Consider the following 20049-nt stretch of genomic DNA (forward strand, 5'->3'; position numbering starts at 1 on the left):
TTTTCAACATCTTCATTCTTATTAAGATAGTATTTTTACTAAAGCTAAAATTACATTTCATATTTCTCTCTTTTTTTATAATTTTCATAGATTAAAAAATATTTTATTAATGTTTCTATTTTTCCCCTGAGGCAATTAGTGACTTGCCTAGGATCACCTAGCTATAAGTTAAGTGTCTGAGATCACATTTGAACTCAAGTCTTCCTGACTTCAGGGCTGATACTCTATCCATTGTGCCATGTAGCTGCCCTCTCTATTTCTAGTTAACAGTAATTTCTAGATATTGTTTCCCCCATTTCCTAATTAAGCAAAGCTCCTGAGACCATATCTACGTGATTTCATGTTTAATGAGAAATCCTTCTACCACCACTCCCCTTCTCCCTTAAACTAGCTATGTCCCAGTAAATACTTCAAGAAATTGAGTGCTCCATGTTTGATTGCTTGGCAGATATTTATGCTGTGTTTTCATCATTAAATTAGAATTCCAAAATTGTGAAGTCTAATCTCTCAATTTGCAGATGAGATATCTTGGGTGAATATTGTAATAATTTTGCCCTTATATTGTCGCAAATACAATTGGTTTCTCCACAAGTCAACAGATGGCAACTGCACATGTCCCCTGGCTAATCAAGTTTTTAATAACACTGTTATGTGATTAGAGTGAGATTAGTCCTAAAACTATTATGGAGAAGGGGATTGGGCTTTTTATAATAATACCATCACATATTTGTATATTCAAAGCCATTTCCCACCTAAAACTTTAAAAAAAGTTTTGGTTGGTATTTTTTATTTTATAAGTGAGGAAACTAGGGCCCCAAGAGATCATGATGTTCTCAAGATTAGTGAGGGAACAAATTTAATGACAGATGTACCAATCTGATGCCCTTTCCCCATTACTTTGCCTTAGATTAATCTATTCAGATTTTTCAGGTTTTAGCTTCATTTTGAAAGAAAAGTAAAATCAGGTTATTAGATCATAGATCTGGAATTTGAAGGAACCTCATAGATCATTTAATCCAACTTCTCATTTGCAGAAAAAGAAAATATGGCCCAGGGAGGATAAATGACTTGATATGAACCCAGATCCTCTAATTCCAGAGTCAATACTCTTTCCAGCATATCACATGGCCTCCTTCCTTCTAGAACACCAAAGAAGGACATATCATGTCTTCTGCTCTTTTAACTTAGCCTTACCTCTTTAAAAAGCAAAACAGGAATTATATATTGATGAACATTTATTAATTGCTTACTCTGTGGCTGAACTGTGCTTGATATTAGAAATGCAGGGAGAAAAACAAATCAGTCTCTATCCTCAAGAGATTACATTCTAGCAGGTGAAACTACACATGTGTTTACTTAAATACAAAATGTGTACATTGTATATATAAGGTAATTTCAAGGAGAAGGAAATTGGGGAGGTAAGAAAATCATTCAAAGAAGTAGAAAAAAATACACTTAGTTGTTCATTGTCCATTAAAGGTGAAAAGGACCCAAAGGGGACTCAATCTGATCCTTTTATTTTGCAGCAGAAGAAACTGAATCCAAGAGAAGGGAAAAGTATTCTATTTTATGTTGTATTATAGAAATTTGCATATTGTCTCTTTTGTGACCATAATCAAATTATGGTCCATGAGATTAAAACCATGCTAGATTATACATTCTTGCAGCTTTTGCCATGCTGGAATCCAGTGACAAATCACCTCACATTTAAGGACCTAAATAAGTGAAGCAGGAGTTTGAATTGGAACATCTCGCTTAGAAAGTAGATTGGGAAGAAAGGTATAAACTGAAAGAAAGAATAAGAAGCTGTGATGTGGGTCCTAGTGAGGGGTGGAAAAGAGGAGCAGGGAGAGGGGAAGTTGGTTGCATCAAACGTAGACCACTGGTACTCAGCATACTCCTGTGAAAGTAGCCAGAGAGCAAAGAGAGGAAGGAAGATAAGAAAATAAGATGGAAAAGAAAAACCAATTAAAAGCATAATTAAATCAAATGGGAAGAATTTAGGCGTAAAATGTATAAAAAAGCAGAAGCCAATAATATGTTGTTTTACAACACTTGAAAAAGTTTCATATAGAGTTGAAATAAAGACCTGGAACAAAATTCATTTTTCCTTCAGCAGAACTCAAAAAAGTAGAGGTAGTATTTATGTTCTCAGATAAGAAAAAATAGACTGAAAAGATAAACAGAAAAACTACAATTTGCTGAAAGGTAAAAAAAAAAAATTAATTGTGATATATAAAACATATGTGCCAAATGAAATTGAACCTAAATAACCTAAAAGAAAAGCTAAATGAATTACATTGAGAAATGGTAAAATTACAAAGAGAGTAAATTTATAAAGGAGGACGTGGCCAGACTTGTACTTTAGAAAAGTCATTTTGTCAGTTGAATGAAGGATGAATTAGATTGAGGGAAAGATCTGAGATAGGAAAATCAATTAGAAGGCTATTGCAATAGTCCAAATACAGTGTGATGATAATCTGTACCAAAGTTGTAATCATGTGTGAAAACAAAGAGAATATCGCAAAAGATATTGGAGAAAATAGATTAGGAATAGAAAGGAATACATCTTTTTCTCAGAAAGATTAAATGAATCATTTTCAGACACTAATGCAATAAAATTATATCTTATAAAGAGCCATAGAAAGATAGATTAAAAATTATTTGGAAACTAAATAATCTAATCCCAATGAATGAGTCAAAGGACCCATTTAGAAACAATCAATTTCATTGAAGATGTTGATAATAATGAGACAGCATACCAAAATTTATGGGATGTAGTTAAAGCAGTATTTAGGGGAAATTTTGCATTTCTAAATGCAAACATCAATAACCTAGAGAAGAGCAGATCAATGAATTGGCTATGTAACTAAAAAAACAACACTAGAAAAAGAACATTTAAAACATTCAATTAAATCAATTTGGAAATCCTAAAAATCAAAGGAGAAATTAATAAAAATGAAAATAAGAAAACCATTGAATTAATAAATAAAATTATGAGCTGTTTTTGTGAAAAACCCAATAAAATAAATAAACCATGAGTTAATTTTTAAAAGGAAAGAAAACTAAGTTACCAGTACCAAATATTAAAAGTATGATTTCGCCACCTATTACAATGAAATTAAAGCAATTATTAGGAACAGTTTTGCCCAATTATATGCTAGTAAATATAATAATCTAAGAAAGATAGATGAATATTTTTTAAAATATGAATTACTGAGATTAACAGATGAAGAAATAGAATACTTAAATAACCCTTAAAAAAAAAAAAAAAGAAATCAAAAAAGCTATCCACGTACTTCCTAAGAAAAAATCCCCAGGACCAGATGGATTCACAAGCAAATGTTATGAAACATTTAAAAAACAATTAACGCCCAGTACTATATAAACTATTTGGGAAAAGAAGCCAAAAAAAAAAAAAAAGGAATTCTACTAAATTTCTTTTATGACATAAATGGTGCCAATACCTAAATTAAGAGAGAGAGAGAGAGAGAGAAAGAGAGAGAGAGAGAGAGAGAGAGAGAGAGAACTATAGACCAATTTTCCAAGTCAATATTGATGCAAAATAAATAAAAATACTAGCAAGAAGGTTACAATTATATATTATCAGAGATCATAGAGATTATATACTTTGACTAGGGGAGATTTATACTCAGAATTTATACCAGGACTGGTTCAACATTAGGAAAAATGTTAGCATAATTTACTATATCAATAATAAAAACACAAATCATAATATTACATATTTCAATACATGTGAAAAAAACTTTTGGCAAAATACAATATCCATTCCTATTTAAAAACACTATAGAACATAGAAATAAATGGAACTTTCCCTAAAATGACAAATAGTATCTATCTAAATCCATCAGCAAGCATTATTTGATTTTTTTGTTTGTTTATTTTTGCTGAGGCAATTGAGGTTAAGTGACTTGCCCACACAAACACATAAACCACATTTGAACTCAGGTCCTCCTAACTTCAGGGCTAGTGCTTTATCTACTATACCAACTAGCTTCCCCAGCAAGCATAATTTGTATGGGAGAAAAGCTAGAAGCCTTTCCAGTAAGATCCAAGAGGAAGCAAGGATGCCCATTATCCCCATTATTATTCAGTATTATACTAGAAATGTTAGCTACAGCAATAAGAGACAGGCAGAGCCAAGATGGCGGAGCAGGCACACACAACTCTCTAAGCTCCTCTCATTACCCTCATAACCAACTATTTAATCCAGCCTCAAAAATAACTCTTTACTGCTTAAATTCATGAAGATTAGAAGCACTACAACTTACCAGCCGAAGTCCATCCAGAAGATCGCCAGGAAAGGTTTGTCCTGAGGGGCCAAGAACAGACTAGCAAAGGCAGCAGGAGCTATCGTCCTGAGCAGACCGGGCGTAGATGATCTCTGTGGCTAGAGAAGTTATAGGGACAACTCTGCTATAGGCTAACTGCTCTGCCTTGATTACAAAGCAGTAAACTGGCAGAGAAATTAAAGCCTCTAAAAAACGCCAGAACCTAACGAGATCTGGCTGTAACCCCTCAAACCCGGAAGTGACTCAGGCAGACTTTACTGCAGCACTGCGGCCACATCCGGCAGTTCGGGGCTTTTGCAGGGGCAGTTACAAATCTGCACGGCAGTGGGGCACAACTTGGCAGCCTCTAATGGCACAGTGGGGGGCTCAGCCTGGGGCAATAGAACCTCCCCTGCTGACTGTGCTTTCGGGGCAGACACTTCCGATCACTGCAAATCCATTCACTGCTCAGCAGCTAATACCCATAGCCCCAGGGCAGGGTTTGGCTTGGGCAGTGAAACTCTCACTGCTAAGTGTCTAGCCCCAGGGCAGTCTTTATCTCACACAGCAGAGGTTCTTTGAAGGGTATTGTCCCAGCTTGGCCCTGCAGGCCTGAGTTACTTTCAGGTGGGGAACTCTTTCCCAGAGCACTCCAGTACCTCGCTGCTTTTTGTAGCCCGTTGGCAGGACAGCTACCCGTCCATATACCTTTCACTGCTCTGCAGAGGAAGCTGGTAACCTCCTGGCTCTGAAGGCAGACCTTACAGGCTTTAACAAAATGAGTAAAAAAATCAAAAGAATGATTGATAGTTTCTACACAGAAAGAGAACGCCTTGTCAACCCTGAAGAGACTAATAGCAGTCTCCAGACAATTGTTGGTCTCCGATACAAAAGGCTCTCCTAGAAGAGACTATTAAAAACCTTAAAAGAGAGCTAGAAGAGAAATGGGGAAAGGCACATAACTCACTAAAAGAAAAATTTGATAAAGTGGAAAAAGAAAACAACTTCCTGAAATGTGAATTGGAAAACGTAAAAAAACTCCCAAGAAGTGCAGGGAAACATAATTTGCGAATTGGAAAAAGAAAATGACTCACTAAAAAAAAAAAAAAATTAGTGAAATGGAAAAAAATTCCATAGAGCAAAACAACTCAATTGGACATATACAAAAAGAAGTAAAAAAAGCTAATGAAGAAAATAGCTCACTAAAAATCTGAACTGAACAAATAGAAATGACTGATTCATTGAGACATCAAGAATCAGTCAAGCAAAACCAAAAAAAATGAAAGATTGGGAAAAAATGTCAAATATTTACTTGGAAAAACAACAGATCTGGAAAACTAGATCTAGGAGAGATAATCTAAGGATCATTGGACTGCCAGAAAATTATGATGAAAAAAAGAGCCTAGATACTATTTTACAGGAAATCATCAAAGAGAACTGCCCAGAAGTAATAGAACCGGAAGGGAAAATAGGTGTTGAAAGAATTCATCGAACACCTTCTGAAAAAGACCCTAAAATAAAGGAATATTGTGGCCAAACTTCAGAATTTTCAGATTAAAGAAAAAATTTTACAAGCAGCCAGGAAAAAACAGTTCAAATGCTGAGATGCTACAATAAGGGTCACGCAAGATCTGGCTGCCTCAACATTAAAGGATCGAAGGGCCTGAAATCAGATATTCCGAAAGGCAAAAGAACTTGGAATACAGCCAAGAATAAACTACCCAGCTAAGCTGAGTATTTTTTTTCCATGGAAGAAGATGGACATTTAATGAAATAGAGGAATTCCATCTGTTTCCAAGGAAAAAAAACAGACTTAAACAAAAAATTTGATCTTCAACAACAGGAATCAAGAGAAGTAGATAAAGGTAAAAGGAACTCTTGAGAACTGTATTTCTGTTGTGAATATACATAAAAACCATATGTATAATTTGATTATACATATAACATAAAAAAGGGAAGTAGAAATGGAAAGGGGATAGTGTCAGAAAAAGGGAAGAGGGGAGATAAAAAGAGGGAAACTACATGCGACAATGAGGCAAAGGAAACCTATCATATATGAGGGAACTTAGAGAGGGGAGGAACATTGTGTGAATCCTACTTTCATCAGAGTTGGCTCAGAGGAAACAATTGACATATTTGTTTTACACAGATTCTTCTCTCACTTCATTAAAAAGTGGGAGAGGAAAAGGGAGAAGGAAAGAGAGTAATAAGGGAAGGGAACAAGAAAAGGGGAATGGATTCAAAGGGAGGAGAGAGGGATACTAAAGTGGGAGAGCTGCGCGATGTTAGTGGGACCAATAAGTTTAATACTAGGGAAGAAGGGAAGGAGGGCAAGAAAAAGAAAAGTTTAATCTGGGGATATTAGGAGGGCAGAAAATACAGAATTAGTAAATTTTAACTGTAAATGTGAATGGGATGAACTCTCCCATAAAGAGGAGGTGGATAGCAGACTGGATCAAAAGTCAGAACCCTACAATCTGTTGTTTATGGAAACACATTTAAAACAGGGAGATACATACAGAGTAAAGGTAAAAGGCTGGAGCAGACTCTATTATGCTTCAGGTGAAGTAAAAAAAGCAGGGGTAGCCATCCTTATCTCAGATCAAGCAAAAGCAAAGATTGAGCTAATTAAAAGAGATAAGGAAGGAAACTATATCTTGCTAAAGGGTACTATAGACAATGAAGCAATATCAGTATTAAACATATATGCACCAAGTGGTATAGCATCTAACTTCCTTAAAGAGAAGTTAAGAGAGTTGCGAAAAGAAATAGACAGCAAAACTATAATAGTGGGAGATCTCAATCTTGCACTCTCAGATTTAGATAAATCAAATCACAAAACAAATAAGAAAGAAATTAAAGAGGTAAATAGAATATTAGAAAAACTAGGTATGATAGATCTCTGGAGAAAACTGAATGGTGACAGAAAGGAGTATACTTTCTTCTCAGCAGTTCATGGAACCTACACAAAAATTGACCATATATTAGGACATAAAGACCTCAAAATTAAATGCAGGAAGGCAGAAATAGTAAATGCTTTCTTTTGAGATCACAGTGCAATAAAAACTACATTCAACAAAAAGTTAGGTGTAAATAGACCAAAAAGTAATTGGAGACTAAATAATCTCATCTTAAAGAATGATTGGATGAAACAGCAAATTATAGACACAATTAATAATTTCACTCAAGATAATGACAACGATGAGACATTATATCAAAATTTATGGGACACAGCCAAAGCAGTAATAAGGGGAAATTTTATATCCTTAGAGGCTTACTTGAATAAGATAGAAAAAGAGAAGATCAATGAATTGGGCCTGGAACTTAAAAAGTTAGAAAAAGACCAAATTAAACCCCCCCAATCAATTACTAAACTTGAAATTCTAAAATTAAAAAGAGAAATTAATAATATAGAAAGTAAAAAAACTATTGAACTCATAAATAAAACTAAGAGTAGGTTTTATGAAAAAACCAAGAAAATTGATAAACCTTTGGTAAATCTGATTAGAAAAAGGAGAGAGGGAAATCAAATTGGCAGTCTTAAAAATGAAAAAGGAGAACTTTCCACTGATGAAGAGGAAATTAAAGAAATAATAAGGGGTTACTTTGCCCAACTTTATGCCAATAAATTTGATAACCTAAGCAAAAACGGATGACTACCTTCCAAAAATATAGGCTTCCCAGATTATCAGAGGAGGAATTAAATTGTTTAAATAGTGCCATTTCAGAAAAAGAAAAAGAACAAGCTATTAATCAACTCCCTAAAAAAAAATCCCCGGGACCATGATGGATTTACATGTGAATTCTACCAAACATTCAAAGGACAATTAGCCCCAATTCTTTATAAACTATTTGAAAAAATAGGGAATGAAGGAGTCCTACCAAACTCCTTTTATGACACAGACATGGTACTAATACCTAAACCAGGTAGTTGAAAACAGAGAAAGAAAATTATAGACCAATCTCCCTAATGAATATTGATGCTAAAATCTTAAATAAGATATTAGCAAAAGGACTACAGAAAATCATCCCCAGGATAATACACCATGATCAAGTAGGATTTATACCAGGAATGCAGAGCTGGTTCAATATTAGGAAAACTATCAATATAATTGGCCATATTAATAATCAAATTAACAAAGACCATATGATCATCTCAATAGATGCAGAAAAAGCATTTGATAAAATCCAACATCCATTCCTATTAAAAACTCTTGAGAGTATAAGAATAAATGGACTTTCCCTTAAAATAATCAGTAGCATCTATTTAAAACCAGCAGTAGGCATCATATGTAACAGGGACAAACTGCAACCATTCCCAATAAGATCAGGAGTAAAACAAGGTTGCCCGCTATCACCGTTACTATTTAATATTGTATTAGAAATGCTAGCTTTGGCAATAAGAGTTGAGAAAGAGATTAAAGGAATAAGAATAGGCAATGAGGAAACCAAATTATCACTCTTTGCTGATGATATGATGGTATACTTAGAGAACCCCAGAGACTCTACCAAAAAGTTATTAGAAACAATCCACACCTTCAGCAAAGTTGCAGGATACAAAATAAACCCACATAAATCATCAGCATTCTTATATATCACTAACAAACCCAACAGTTAGAGTTACAAAAAGAAATTCCATTTAAAGTAACTACTGATTGTATAAAATATTTAGGAATCTATCTGCCAAGGGAAAATCAGAAACTTTATGAGCAAAACTACAAAACACTTTCCACACAAATTAAGTCTGATCTAACCAACTGGAAAAATATTAAATGCTCTTGGATTGGGCAAGCAAATATAATAAAGATGACAATACCACCTAAATTAATCTATTTATTTAGCACTATACCAATCAGACTCCCCAAAAACTACTTTGATGAACTAGAAAAAATAACAGCAAAGTTCATATGGAAAAACAAAAGGTCAAGAATTTCAAGGGAATTAATGAAAAAAAAAATCAAATGAAGGTGGCCTAGCTGTACCAGATCTAAAATTATATTATAAAGCAGCAGTTACTAAAACCATCTGGTATTGGCTAAGAAATAGACTAGTTGATCAATGGAATAGGTTAGGTTCAAAGGACAAAACAGCCAATAACTTTAATAATATAGTGTTTGACAAACCCAAAGACACCAGTTTCTGGGATAAGAATGCATTATTTGACAAAAATTGCTGGGAAAATTGGAAATCAGCATGGCAGAAACTAGGCATTGACCCACCTTTAACACCATACACCAAGATAAGATCAAAATGGGTTCATGACCTAGGCATAAAGAATGAGATTATAAATAAATTGGAAGAGCATAGGATAGTTTACCTCGCAGACCTGTGGAAGAGGGAGGAATTTATGACCAAAGAAGAACTAGGGATCACTATTGGCCACAAAATAGAAAATTTTGATTATATCAAATTGAAAAGTTCTTGTACAAACAAAACAAATGCAGACAAGATTAGAAGGGAAACAATAAACTGGGAAAACATTTTTACAATCAAAGGTTCTGATAAAGGCCTCATTTCCAAAATATATAGAGAATTGACTCTAATCTATAAGAAATCAAACCATTCTCCAATTGATAAATGGTCAAAGGATATGAACAGACAATTCTCAGATGAAGAAATTGAAACTATTTATAGACATATGAAAATATGCTCCAAGTCATTATTAATCAGAGAAATGCAAATTAAGACAACTCTGAGATACCACTACACACCTATCAGATTGGCGAGAATGACTGGGAAAGATAATGTGGAATGTTGGAGGGGGTGTGGGAAAACAGGGACACTGATACATTGTTGGTGGAATCGTGAACACATCCAGCCATTCTGGAGAGCAATTTGGAACTATGCTCAAAAAGTTATCAAACTGTGCATACCCTTTGATCCAGCATTGTTTCTACTGGGCTTATACCCCAAAGAGATACTAAAGAAAGGAAAGGGATCTGTATGTGCTAAAATGTTTGTGGCAGTCCTGTTTGTAGTGGCTAGAAGCTGGAAAATGAAAGTATGCCCATCAATTGGAGAATGGTTGAGTAAATTGTGGTATATGAATGTTATGGAGAGAGGACTGGTGAGACTTACATGAACTGATGCTAAGTGAAACGAGCAGAACCAGGAGATCATTATATACCTCAACAACGATACTGTTTGAAGATGTATTCTGATGGAAGTGGATCTCTTCGATAATGAGAGCTTTAATTGATCAAAGATGGACAGAAGCAGCTACACCCAAAGAAAGAACACTGGGAAATGAATATAAACTGGTTGCATTTTTGTTTTTCTTCCCGGGTTATTTATACCTTCTGAATTCAATTCTTCCTGTGCAACAAGAAAACTGTTCGGTTCTGCACACATATATTGTATCTAGGATATACTGTAACCTATTCAACATGTAAAGGACTGCTTGCCATCTCGGGGAGGAGGTGGAGGAAGGGAGGGGCAAAATTGGAACAGAAGTGAATGCAAGGGATAATGCTGTAAAAAATTACCCTGGCATGGGTTCTATCAATAAAAAGTTATGAAAGAAAGAAAGAAAGAAAGAAAGAAAGAAAGAAAGAAAGAAAGAAAGAAAGAAAGAAAGAAAGAAAGAAAGAAAGAAAGAAACAAGAGACAAAAAAGAAGTTGAAACGTTAGATTAGGCAATGAGGAAACAAAACCATCACTTGATAGATAATATGCTGGTATACTTAGAGAATCCTAGGGAATCAATTAAATACAACTAGAAATAAAATTAACAGTTTTAGCAGCAATTTGCATCTCTCAGAACTGCTAAAATTGTTCTCCTTGACAATTTCTTAAAAGATATGTATAGGTTCTTTTTTTAATCATAACTTTCAATTAATTCTTAAATCATCTGTTTTTCGGTCTCTTTTCCAGATAGCTATTTTTCCAATGAGATGTTTTCCATTTTCTTCTATTATTTCATTCTTTTGAATTTGTTTCTTGGTGTCTCATGATGTCACTGGCTTCTATTTGATCAATTCTAATTTTTAAGCATGAAAATGAATTTTTCCTCAATGAATTTTTTGTGCCTCTTTTTCTATTTGACCAATTCTGCTTTTTAAGGCATTCTGCTCTTTAGTGGGGTTTGTTTTTTTTTTTTTTTTTTTTTTTTTTTGTTTTTTTTTTTTGCCTCTTTTTTGTCATTTGGCCAATTTTATTTTTTAAGGTTTTATTTTCCTCAGTATTTTTTGTAATTCTTTACCAAGCTGTTGATTCTCTTTTCATAGTTTTCTTGACTCACTTTTATTTCTTTTCCAAAATTTTCCACTTCCTTTTTCATTTAATGTTTAAAGTCCTTTTTGAGAACTTCTAGTAATTTTTTTTGAGCTGTGACCAATTCACATTTTTCTTCGAAGCCTTCTGTTTAGGTCTTTTGGTTTTGTTGTCTTTCTGTATTTGTTTCTTAATGTTCCTTGTCATCATAGAGATTTCTGTGGTCAGGCTCTTTTTTTTTTCTTTGCTCATTTCTTCAGCATTTTATTATTATTATTATTTACTTATGACTTTATATATTAAAGCTGGACTCTGTTCCGTTGGTGGAGTGGGAACTATTCTAAGTTTCAGGCCTTTCTTGCAACTGTTTTCAGAGCTAGCTCTGAAGGTCTATAGGTTTTTAATGTTCTTACATGGTATTCTCTAAAGAGAGATGTGTTAAGTCCAGGCTAGCTCCCTGAAGACCTCAGGATCAGCCAGAGTCAGGATAAGCAAAAGTCCTTGATCTTTAGGGGAAGAAGTGAAGGAGATGGACAAAACTGGCACAAGCTCGCCACCAACCTCCCTTCTCCTAGTCCTGCTCAAAGTCTGGTTTGTCTCACACCATCCTCTAATCCAAGGGTCCTCAAACTATGGCCCGCGGGCCAGATATGGCAGCTTCACCCAAGGTTATAGAGTTTCTTTATTTAAAGGCCAACAAAACAAAGTTTTTGGTTTTACTATAGTCCGGCCCTCCAACAGTCTGAGGGACAGTGAACTGGCCCCCTATTTAAAAAGTTTGTGGACCCCTACTCTAATCCCTCCTACGATTATCTGTATATACCAAAACATTGAGCTTGCATTGAATAGTGAGAAAGGCAATTTTTCCAAACATCTGCTAATAGTCATTGTCCAATAGGTAATTAGCCTTAAGTGCTCCGTTTATGATTCAAGCACACCTTTTAAGAGTTTCGGCTCTTTACAAAGATGTGATCATTGCTCTCCTTTCCCATCACTCCTCCTTTCACTAGTCTTTACCCATGAAGGAATTTTGTTTCCTTCTAGCTCTCAGTGCAAACACTTCTCCTAACTCTGAGACTGTGATCAGGTGCTCTACTCTTTTTCAGTTGTAATTGATAGTGCTTCCTTTTGCTTTGGAATTGAGAATAGGGTTCCTACTTCCCTATTAGTAATCACAAGCACTCTTCTCTGAGCCTTGGAACCTAATCTGGGATCCTGTTCCCTACAAAGTGGTATTGCTTCTTTTGGCCCTAACACTGTGACCAGAATTGAGTATAAGGAATGCAAGAGGGTCCTGAACCCAGCACCAGCAAAAGGTCCTGTGCAGTCTCCTTCTGACCAGTTGTTCAATCCCTGACAGTTCTTGGACTAACAGCTTCCAAAACTGCTATTGATCCCGGTGCAGATACAATCTGCAAGACAAAAAAAGAACATGCTTTTTTTTAGGGGGTAGGGACAAATAGAGATGAGGAAGCCTCTTTCTGCCAACCTTCTATGTTGTCTTGTGCTGAAAAATTGTTTTATCCAGCTTTTTTTTTTTTTTTTTGTCTCTGCCAAACCAAAATTTAGTTCAAAGCATAATTTTGGAGCTCTTTGAAGGGAAATTTGCAAGAGTTAAACTGTGTGCTTCTCTATTCCATCATATTGGTTCTGTCTCTTTCCTTATCTTAACCATTTAAGCCAGTTTAATTCTATACTTTCCTCAAGTTCCTGGTCCCTTTGCCATATCATTAATTGTGCTTTGTTAAGCCTCAACTTTGGGGTCACTTCCACCATCTATTGTCTTCAAACCTATATACTTCCTCCTACTAGGAAATCTTTTTATACCTTTCTAATTAGTCTTAATTAAATTAATTTTTCTGTCTTACTTGCCACAGAAGTTCTTCTAATCTTTTCTGCTCTTCTCAAAACTTTCGTGACCATTCTTCCCCCTTCCCCACCAAGCTATATTGCTGGAAGAAAAGGTAAGCCCATTCACCAAGAATTCTTTCTTCCTTTTTCCTTATTTAATACCATGCAGATACCTTCTGCCTACTCTCCCTCCTATCTAATGAGGTGAAATGATACCTTTCCTTGCTAAGGTTAATCTGCTGTGTGTGCACAAACAATCCTATTCCATCCAGGATCTTCCTGAAGATTTATTCCTCTATCATCTCCATTCTCTCACTTACCTTCAATCTCTTCCAGTGCACTGGCTACTTCCCTACTGCCTACAAACAGGCCCCTATCCTTTTGTTCATTAAAAAACCCTCCCTTGATTCATCCACTTCAGTATTGTCTCTCACCCTCTGGTATCTGTTGCTAAATTTCTTCAGAAGACCATATAAAATAGGTATCTACACTTCCTCTCCTCAGATTCTTTTCTTAGTTCTCAAAGCTCTGTCTTCCAGACTCATCATTTGATCTCTCTCCAAAGTTAACAATGATCTTTTAATTGCCAAATGCAAAGATCTTTTCTCTGTCCTCAAACTTCATGACCTCAGTGGAGAGCCTTTCACATTCTCTTCTCTTTAGGTTTTTGGTATACCATTCTCTCCTGGTTCTCTTTCTCTTACCTGTCTGACTTCTTTTCAGTCTCCTTTGCTGAATCTTCATCCAGGTCATTCCTGCTAATCATTGGTGTCCCACAGGCCTCAGTCTTTGGACTATTTCTCATCTTCTTCTCTACTTTTCACTTGGCAATCTCCTCAACTTCTATGGATTCAATTATCATTTCTGTGCTGATGATTCTCAGATCTACTTAGGCAGCCCCAATCTTTCTGCTTCCCTCCAGTCTTGCATCTCCAACTTCCTATTAGGAATTAGATATAGTTATGCTGTAGATGTCTTAAACTCAACACATCTAAAACTAAACTTGTTAACTTTTCTAAAAAAGTCCTTTTCCCCTCCAAATTATCTTATTACTTGGCCAAAGGCACCATCATCCTCTCAGTCTGTTAAACTTGCAACCTATTTCTTGACTCCTTATCTTTTAGCCTCCCTGGGTCATTGAAAATAGCTAACTTAGGAATTAGCTGAAAATTTTTGTTTGAGTGTGCCTGCCTTGTTCTCCCAATGAAAAGATTGTTTACCCTTTAATATGGTTGTTGTGCTATGACTTTATTTTTAATCTACTCCAGTTTCCCATAGGAATAATGACTGGCCAAATTAAAGCCTATAGCTATTTGATAAAGTTTGGAGATAAATTACAAAGCCAGACTTATCCCCAGGATTTGGGGGAGAGAGTCAGTTCCTGTAAAAAGATTTATGTCCCTTTCCTTTAAAATACTACCTCAAAGTAGGATGGATATAGACTTGGATGTTCTTTAACATTACAGTGATTCTGAGAAGAAAGGGTAAGGAGGTTGAGTCTCTTTTTGGAGCTGAGTGGCCCCAAGAGGCTTATTTACATGACTGATATATTTCCTAGAACAGCATGAAATTATTAAGTGGCTATGGTTCTGGTGTTTGAGTGAAGGTTCCAGGATTCACCATTATTTACAAATTTGAAAAATAGAACAATCAATAAATGAATGAACCATCATAACATTGTCAAATATTAAAAGTTTGTCAGAATCATACTCTTGGAATGGAGATAGTCATAATTTAGGATTAGAGGTTAGAGGCAGGGCTTTTAGAAATATATTCAGGGATCTATTTTAAAATTTAATTTACTTACTGAAAATACTTTTAAATGCTTCAGTCCCAAGGATAGGAAAGCTGACAGCCAGAGAAAGGGGCTTAAGAATTCTTAAACAGGACCCTGTTTCTTTATAGTCTTAAAATAAAATAAAAAAAATTTGCTCCTTATCTACTCCTTCCTCCCCAAATGCTTTTATTAGAATAAACATTACTTGAATTTTTCCTCCCTGAAACTTGGGAATAGTAGAGGCAGCTCCCACTCAACCACAAATACAGTACATTGCTAATCAAATAAGGAATGGAGAAAAAAGTACTGAAATATCTGTGGTATTCAGGTTTAGACCTTTTGGGAGTTTCCATTGAATAATCAAATATTTACTAATTATCTTCAATTTTCAAGGATTATACTTGGAACAAAAAAGATAGGAATATGGATGAGATAGGTTCTTCCTTCAAGAAGCTTGGGAAGATTTATAAACTTGAAAAGGTAGACCATATCTGTGTGTGTGTGTGTGTGTGTGTGTGTGTGTGTGTGTGTATGCCACATGAGTGTAAAATTGATAAATGCTACCAAAGCCCAGAGAAGGGAGATATCTAATGATTGGCTAACTTGGGTAGTGGAACTTTCCCTCAGAATAGAGATTTGACTTGTGTCTTGAAAAATGATTAGTATTTTAATTAAGTGAAGGTGTTGGGTTTTAATAAGTTTATATGTTTATGTTTATTTCAGCACTTTACAAAACAAGGAGCTTTCTCCAGGGTCTGGGCAGAAGGAGAGTCAGAGCTCCAGTCATGGGGTCCTCTGTGTGAGTACACAGCCGATGACTACTTTTATTCAGCTGCCCACCGATCAGAGCCCTCATACACTCCGGAAAGGTATCACTTTTGTCTCCTTTCTCATTTGTCTTTGTTTTTAACCCATTGAGAATTTGAGTTCCAATTGATTTTAAACTTTCTTTAATAAACCAGTCACACAAAGGAAGCAGTTATGGGGTTTAATAGCTCCAGTTTACAATCTGAATTTGGAAGGTATTAACTTTGCCCTGTACTTATATTCAGATGTATCTATATAAACTCAAATAAATTATATTGTCACTTGATGCCTCAGTAAAATGGGGGCTTGGAATCAGTAATTTTAAAGTTTATTTCTAGCTCTAATATGCTATAAACAAATCTAGCAGTGTGGAGGAACCTTCTCTCCCTTAGCTTTGTTCACTTTCCTTTCTCTTTGTACAGTTAGTAGAACCTAGCAAGGCAGAGGTATAATTCACTTCTACCAGGACTTGAGTGTTAAAGGGACTATGGCATCAGGAACACATATGAACTACCCAACTAGCCCATCCAGACCACTGTACCATCTTTGACAATGGCACCAAGAGACATACTGTAGAAAGGACATAACTTCTCTGCTTGAGGTCAGTTTCAAAGTCAAATATTAACCTTTATAAATTGCTAATAAATCATTTTAGGTCCACGATTCAGGAATGTAAGCAAACTTTTTTGAATAGATAATGCTTCCTTGGTTAACAAGCTCCATAGATTTATAACTCATAAAATAAAAATTAAATTAAATTGAGAAGCAATGTTCTGTAGAACATATAGAACTGATCTCAGAAAAAGGAAGACTTTCTGATTTGAAGTCTGACCTCTGACATGTACCAGCTGTGTTGTTACCCTCAGCAAAGACACAACCTCTAAGTGGCTCATCTAGCTTTCCAAGACCATAAATTGTAGGGCGAGTGTCACTCGGAATTAATAAAGATTATTTCTTTATACACTGATAAAATTTTAAGTTCATTTAAATATAAAGTAATACTTTTATTTGTACTACATTTACTCATTTTAGATTTCATTGCTTCCTTGCCACAGGATTTGTTAAAATTGTTTGATTCCATGCTATTCAGAATCCTCTTCACAACTGAATGAAATTTAATCATGTTCATTTTTTGGTATTCATCTTTTGGAGCTGAAGAACCCTATGATTCTTACTGAATTATTAATTTAACTTTCTGTATTATCTTTATTATTTGAATTTACCTTTTCTTTTGGTTTCTCCAGCATTTGAGGTCTAAATGTGGGTACACCATAGTTTTATACAAGACAGGATCGTAACTACAGCATTGTGCAGTACATCTTCAAGGAAATCTTTTAATGATTATTTTGTGTATCATACAAAGTAGTATTTTGTGTATTTGCATAATCATGTACATGGTATTTCACTTCTCAGAAGAGCATCATCCTGTGTAGCCTTCCTTCCTTTCATAAGCAAGATTGTATGAAAGAAAAAGCTGCATGTATTTTCTCTTAGCACTTTGTCATCTCTAACTCACTTCTCAGCATCTTATCATCTGACTTCTAGTCCCTCCATTTGACTTAAGTGGCTCTCACTAAGGTTACCTAATATCTCTCTAGTGCTAAATCTAATAGACTTTTTTTCTCAATTCTTTTTAGTAATTTTCCTACCCATCTGATCTCTTCTTTCTTCTTTCTCTGGATCATTCTCCATATCTTATCTTCCATGTAATATGGTTCTTCATTCCAGAAATGGGGAATTACATTGGTCTATTACAATGGCCTTATAATTGGTTTCCCTGTATTTTTCCTTTAATTTTCATTCCCATATGGCCTTAAACTCAACAGCTAAATTCAAATTCCTAAAGTATCAATCCAACTATGTCAATTTCCTGCTCCAGAAATTTCAGTGGTTCCCATTGCCTCTAGAATAAAATATACATTCCTCTGTTTTAATGCTTAAAGTCCTTCACAATATGGCTTCAGCCTATCCAGACTTCATATATACTTCATATATTCCTTTTCAGAAACCATGTTCTGTTGAGTTCCCTCTACTCACCAAGAGGGTCTCAACTGTTGAACTCCTCTACTCACCAAGGGGAACTATAACTGGGTTCCTTACCATCCTCCAGGTACTTGGACATCTCCAAAGCAGCTCCCTCCAGCTGCTTTCTTTCCCCACAGAGCACCCGATACACCAGAAGTTACTAAGTTACTGCAAGCGTTTATTAAGTACCCTACATCTTCTCTAATGGCATCTGCAGCTTCTCACAGTTACATTCCTTCATATATACCATCTCATTACATCATCTCATATCCAGCTTTCTTTGTCTTTACCCCATCACGGTACAGGCTACTCAATAACAAAATCATTAATCTTGGGGTAAACAACCTTTCACTACTGTTTTTCTGTTTTCCTCCTCTGCACATTTTGCTCCCCCTTCTCAGATTATTTCCTACTATCCAGCTCCTTTTGCCACGTATACCTAAAATCATCTAACAGCTCCCTTTTCTTGTTTTGAGGGGATCGCTCAGGTAAGAGGCGAGGGAAACCCCATTCATGGTACAGAAGCAGAGGGGAGGCTCAACCTCATTAATGGAGCGTGGTTAAAACCAGGACTCCCGAGTGTCCTCAACCCTAAGCCCTGTCCGTTGTCTGTGAATCCCAACACCTAGATGTGTCATGGTTCCATTAATTCAACAGCTTGTATAGCAACCTGAGGCCGAGGGTAATATTGTGCACTATTTTTCTCATAATTGTCACTAAGCACGGAAGACATAAAAGCAGTAATAGAATTATAGTTACTCCAATTATAACACTATAAAACCAAGAGGGCAGTATGGATAATTTAGATTGCATTCAATTTACAAAATCTTGTGATGCATCATCAGGTAATTGAAATTGTGCAGCCATATCATTAATGTCTTGGACTATTTTAGCCAATTCTTCAATTTGGTTAGAAACATTTGCTGCCAACAAGGCTCCTCTTAAATGATCTCACACCTTAATCCAAGTGTTATTGAATGCTATATCTTCCCATGACAAAGGGTGATATGCATAATGACAAGGTATAGATTGTAACAAAGTGTGGAGGACCAATTCCTCTCCCATTCCTATTGCCATCTCTAAAGCATTTATCTCATACAGTCCTTCATTCAAAGCTAAAACATGATAATCCAATTCTACTTCTCTATGAGGCCCATACTCAAGGATTCCATTACCCATGGAGTACATCTCTTGGGGGACCCAATCATCCCTGTGGAAAAACAAATGGGAGCAGAATAAGTAATAAAAGTGACATTATTTAGATAAGTGTCCATCATCCTTGCCTGGGGTGTATCGGTACAATAATGTCCCATTAACTATGACACATTGCCATATACATGAAAATCAGGTGTTTGTTGTCCCCACCCTACTGTATGCACCACCAATGGTCCAGGTATAACCCCCAAGTCCATTGTCCCTTTTGATCAGCCAGACGTTGTGCTGGTGCCACAAAGTTACTCCACTCTCTTTGTGCTCTGGCTCCTGTGTTGATGCTCATGAGAGATAACAGTCCCAGCAGAAATTGCAGTTCTCCTTTCCATCTCTGTTTCTGGTCCTGGGAGCTTCTTCTCTGCTGCTCTTTCTGCCTTCTCCTCTTTTTCCATTCGACCTCCTTGATGACCCGGATCCTTCTGGTCAGCACCCACTGTTCACATCTGTTTTCATCTGCAACAATAAGAGCATACCCGGGACCCCACACTTCAACTGTCCCTGGACCTGCCCAATTTCCTCCTCAGTTTTCCATAATACTCTATTAATTTTATCCTTTTGTAGTTGTTGGTGTTGTACTTTTATGTCAGACTGTGTCCTTTCAAATGTATGCCAAAAACGAATGGCTGGCATTAATTCATTGGCAGAAAATTGTAAATATATGTACTGTTTTGTCTAACTTAACTTTGAGTTAAGCAAACTTTTGGCCTACTCCATAACACTTCCTTTTCTTGTTTGACCAGGAGTGTCTTAAGGGTTCTATTAGCTCTTTCAACTATAGTCTGACCTGTGGGGTTATAAGGAATATCTGTCACACGAGTGATGCCAAATTCAGAACAGAAGGATTGAAAACCTTTTGAGGTGTAAGAAGGTCCA

At 35.8% G+C, this 20049-nt stretch overlaps 1 protein-coding gene across 3 annotated transcripts in view; it reads left to right on the forward strand.

Moving 5' to 3' along the window:
- The window catches only part of ARHGAP44 (Rho GTPase activating protein 44), a 176024-nt gene that overhangs the window by 137708 nt on the left and 18267 nt on the right, over window positions 1–20049 (forward strand). For all 3 annotated transcript variants that reach the window (XM_051995581.1, XM_051995580.1, XM_051995579.1), the window contains one exon: window positions 15856–16001. In XM_051995581.1, coding sequence (XP_051851541.1) covers window positions 15856–16001 — 146 coding nt within the window. The remainder of the gene's footprint in view (window positions 1–15855; window positions 16002–20049) is intronic.

The sequence above is a fragment of the Antechinus flavipes genome, chromosome 4, assembly GCF_016432865.1.
Source record: "Antechinus flavipes isolate AdamAnt ecotype Samford, QLD, Australia chromosome 4, AdamAnt_v2, whole genome shotgun sequence".
NCBI lineage: Eukaryota > Metazoa > Chordata > Mammalia > Dasyuromorphia > Dasyuridae > Antechinus > Antechinus flavipes.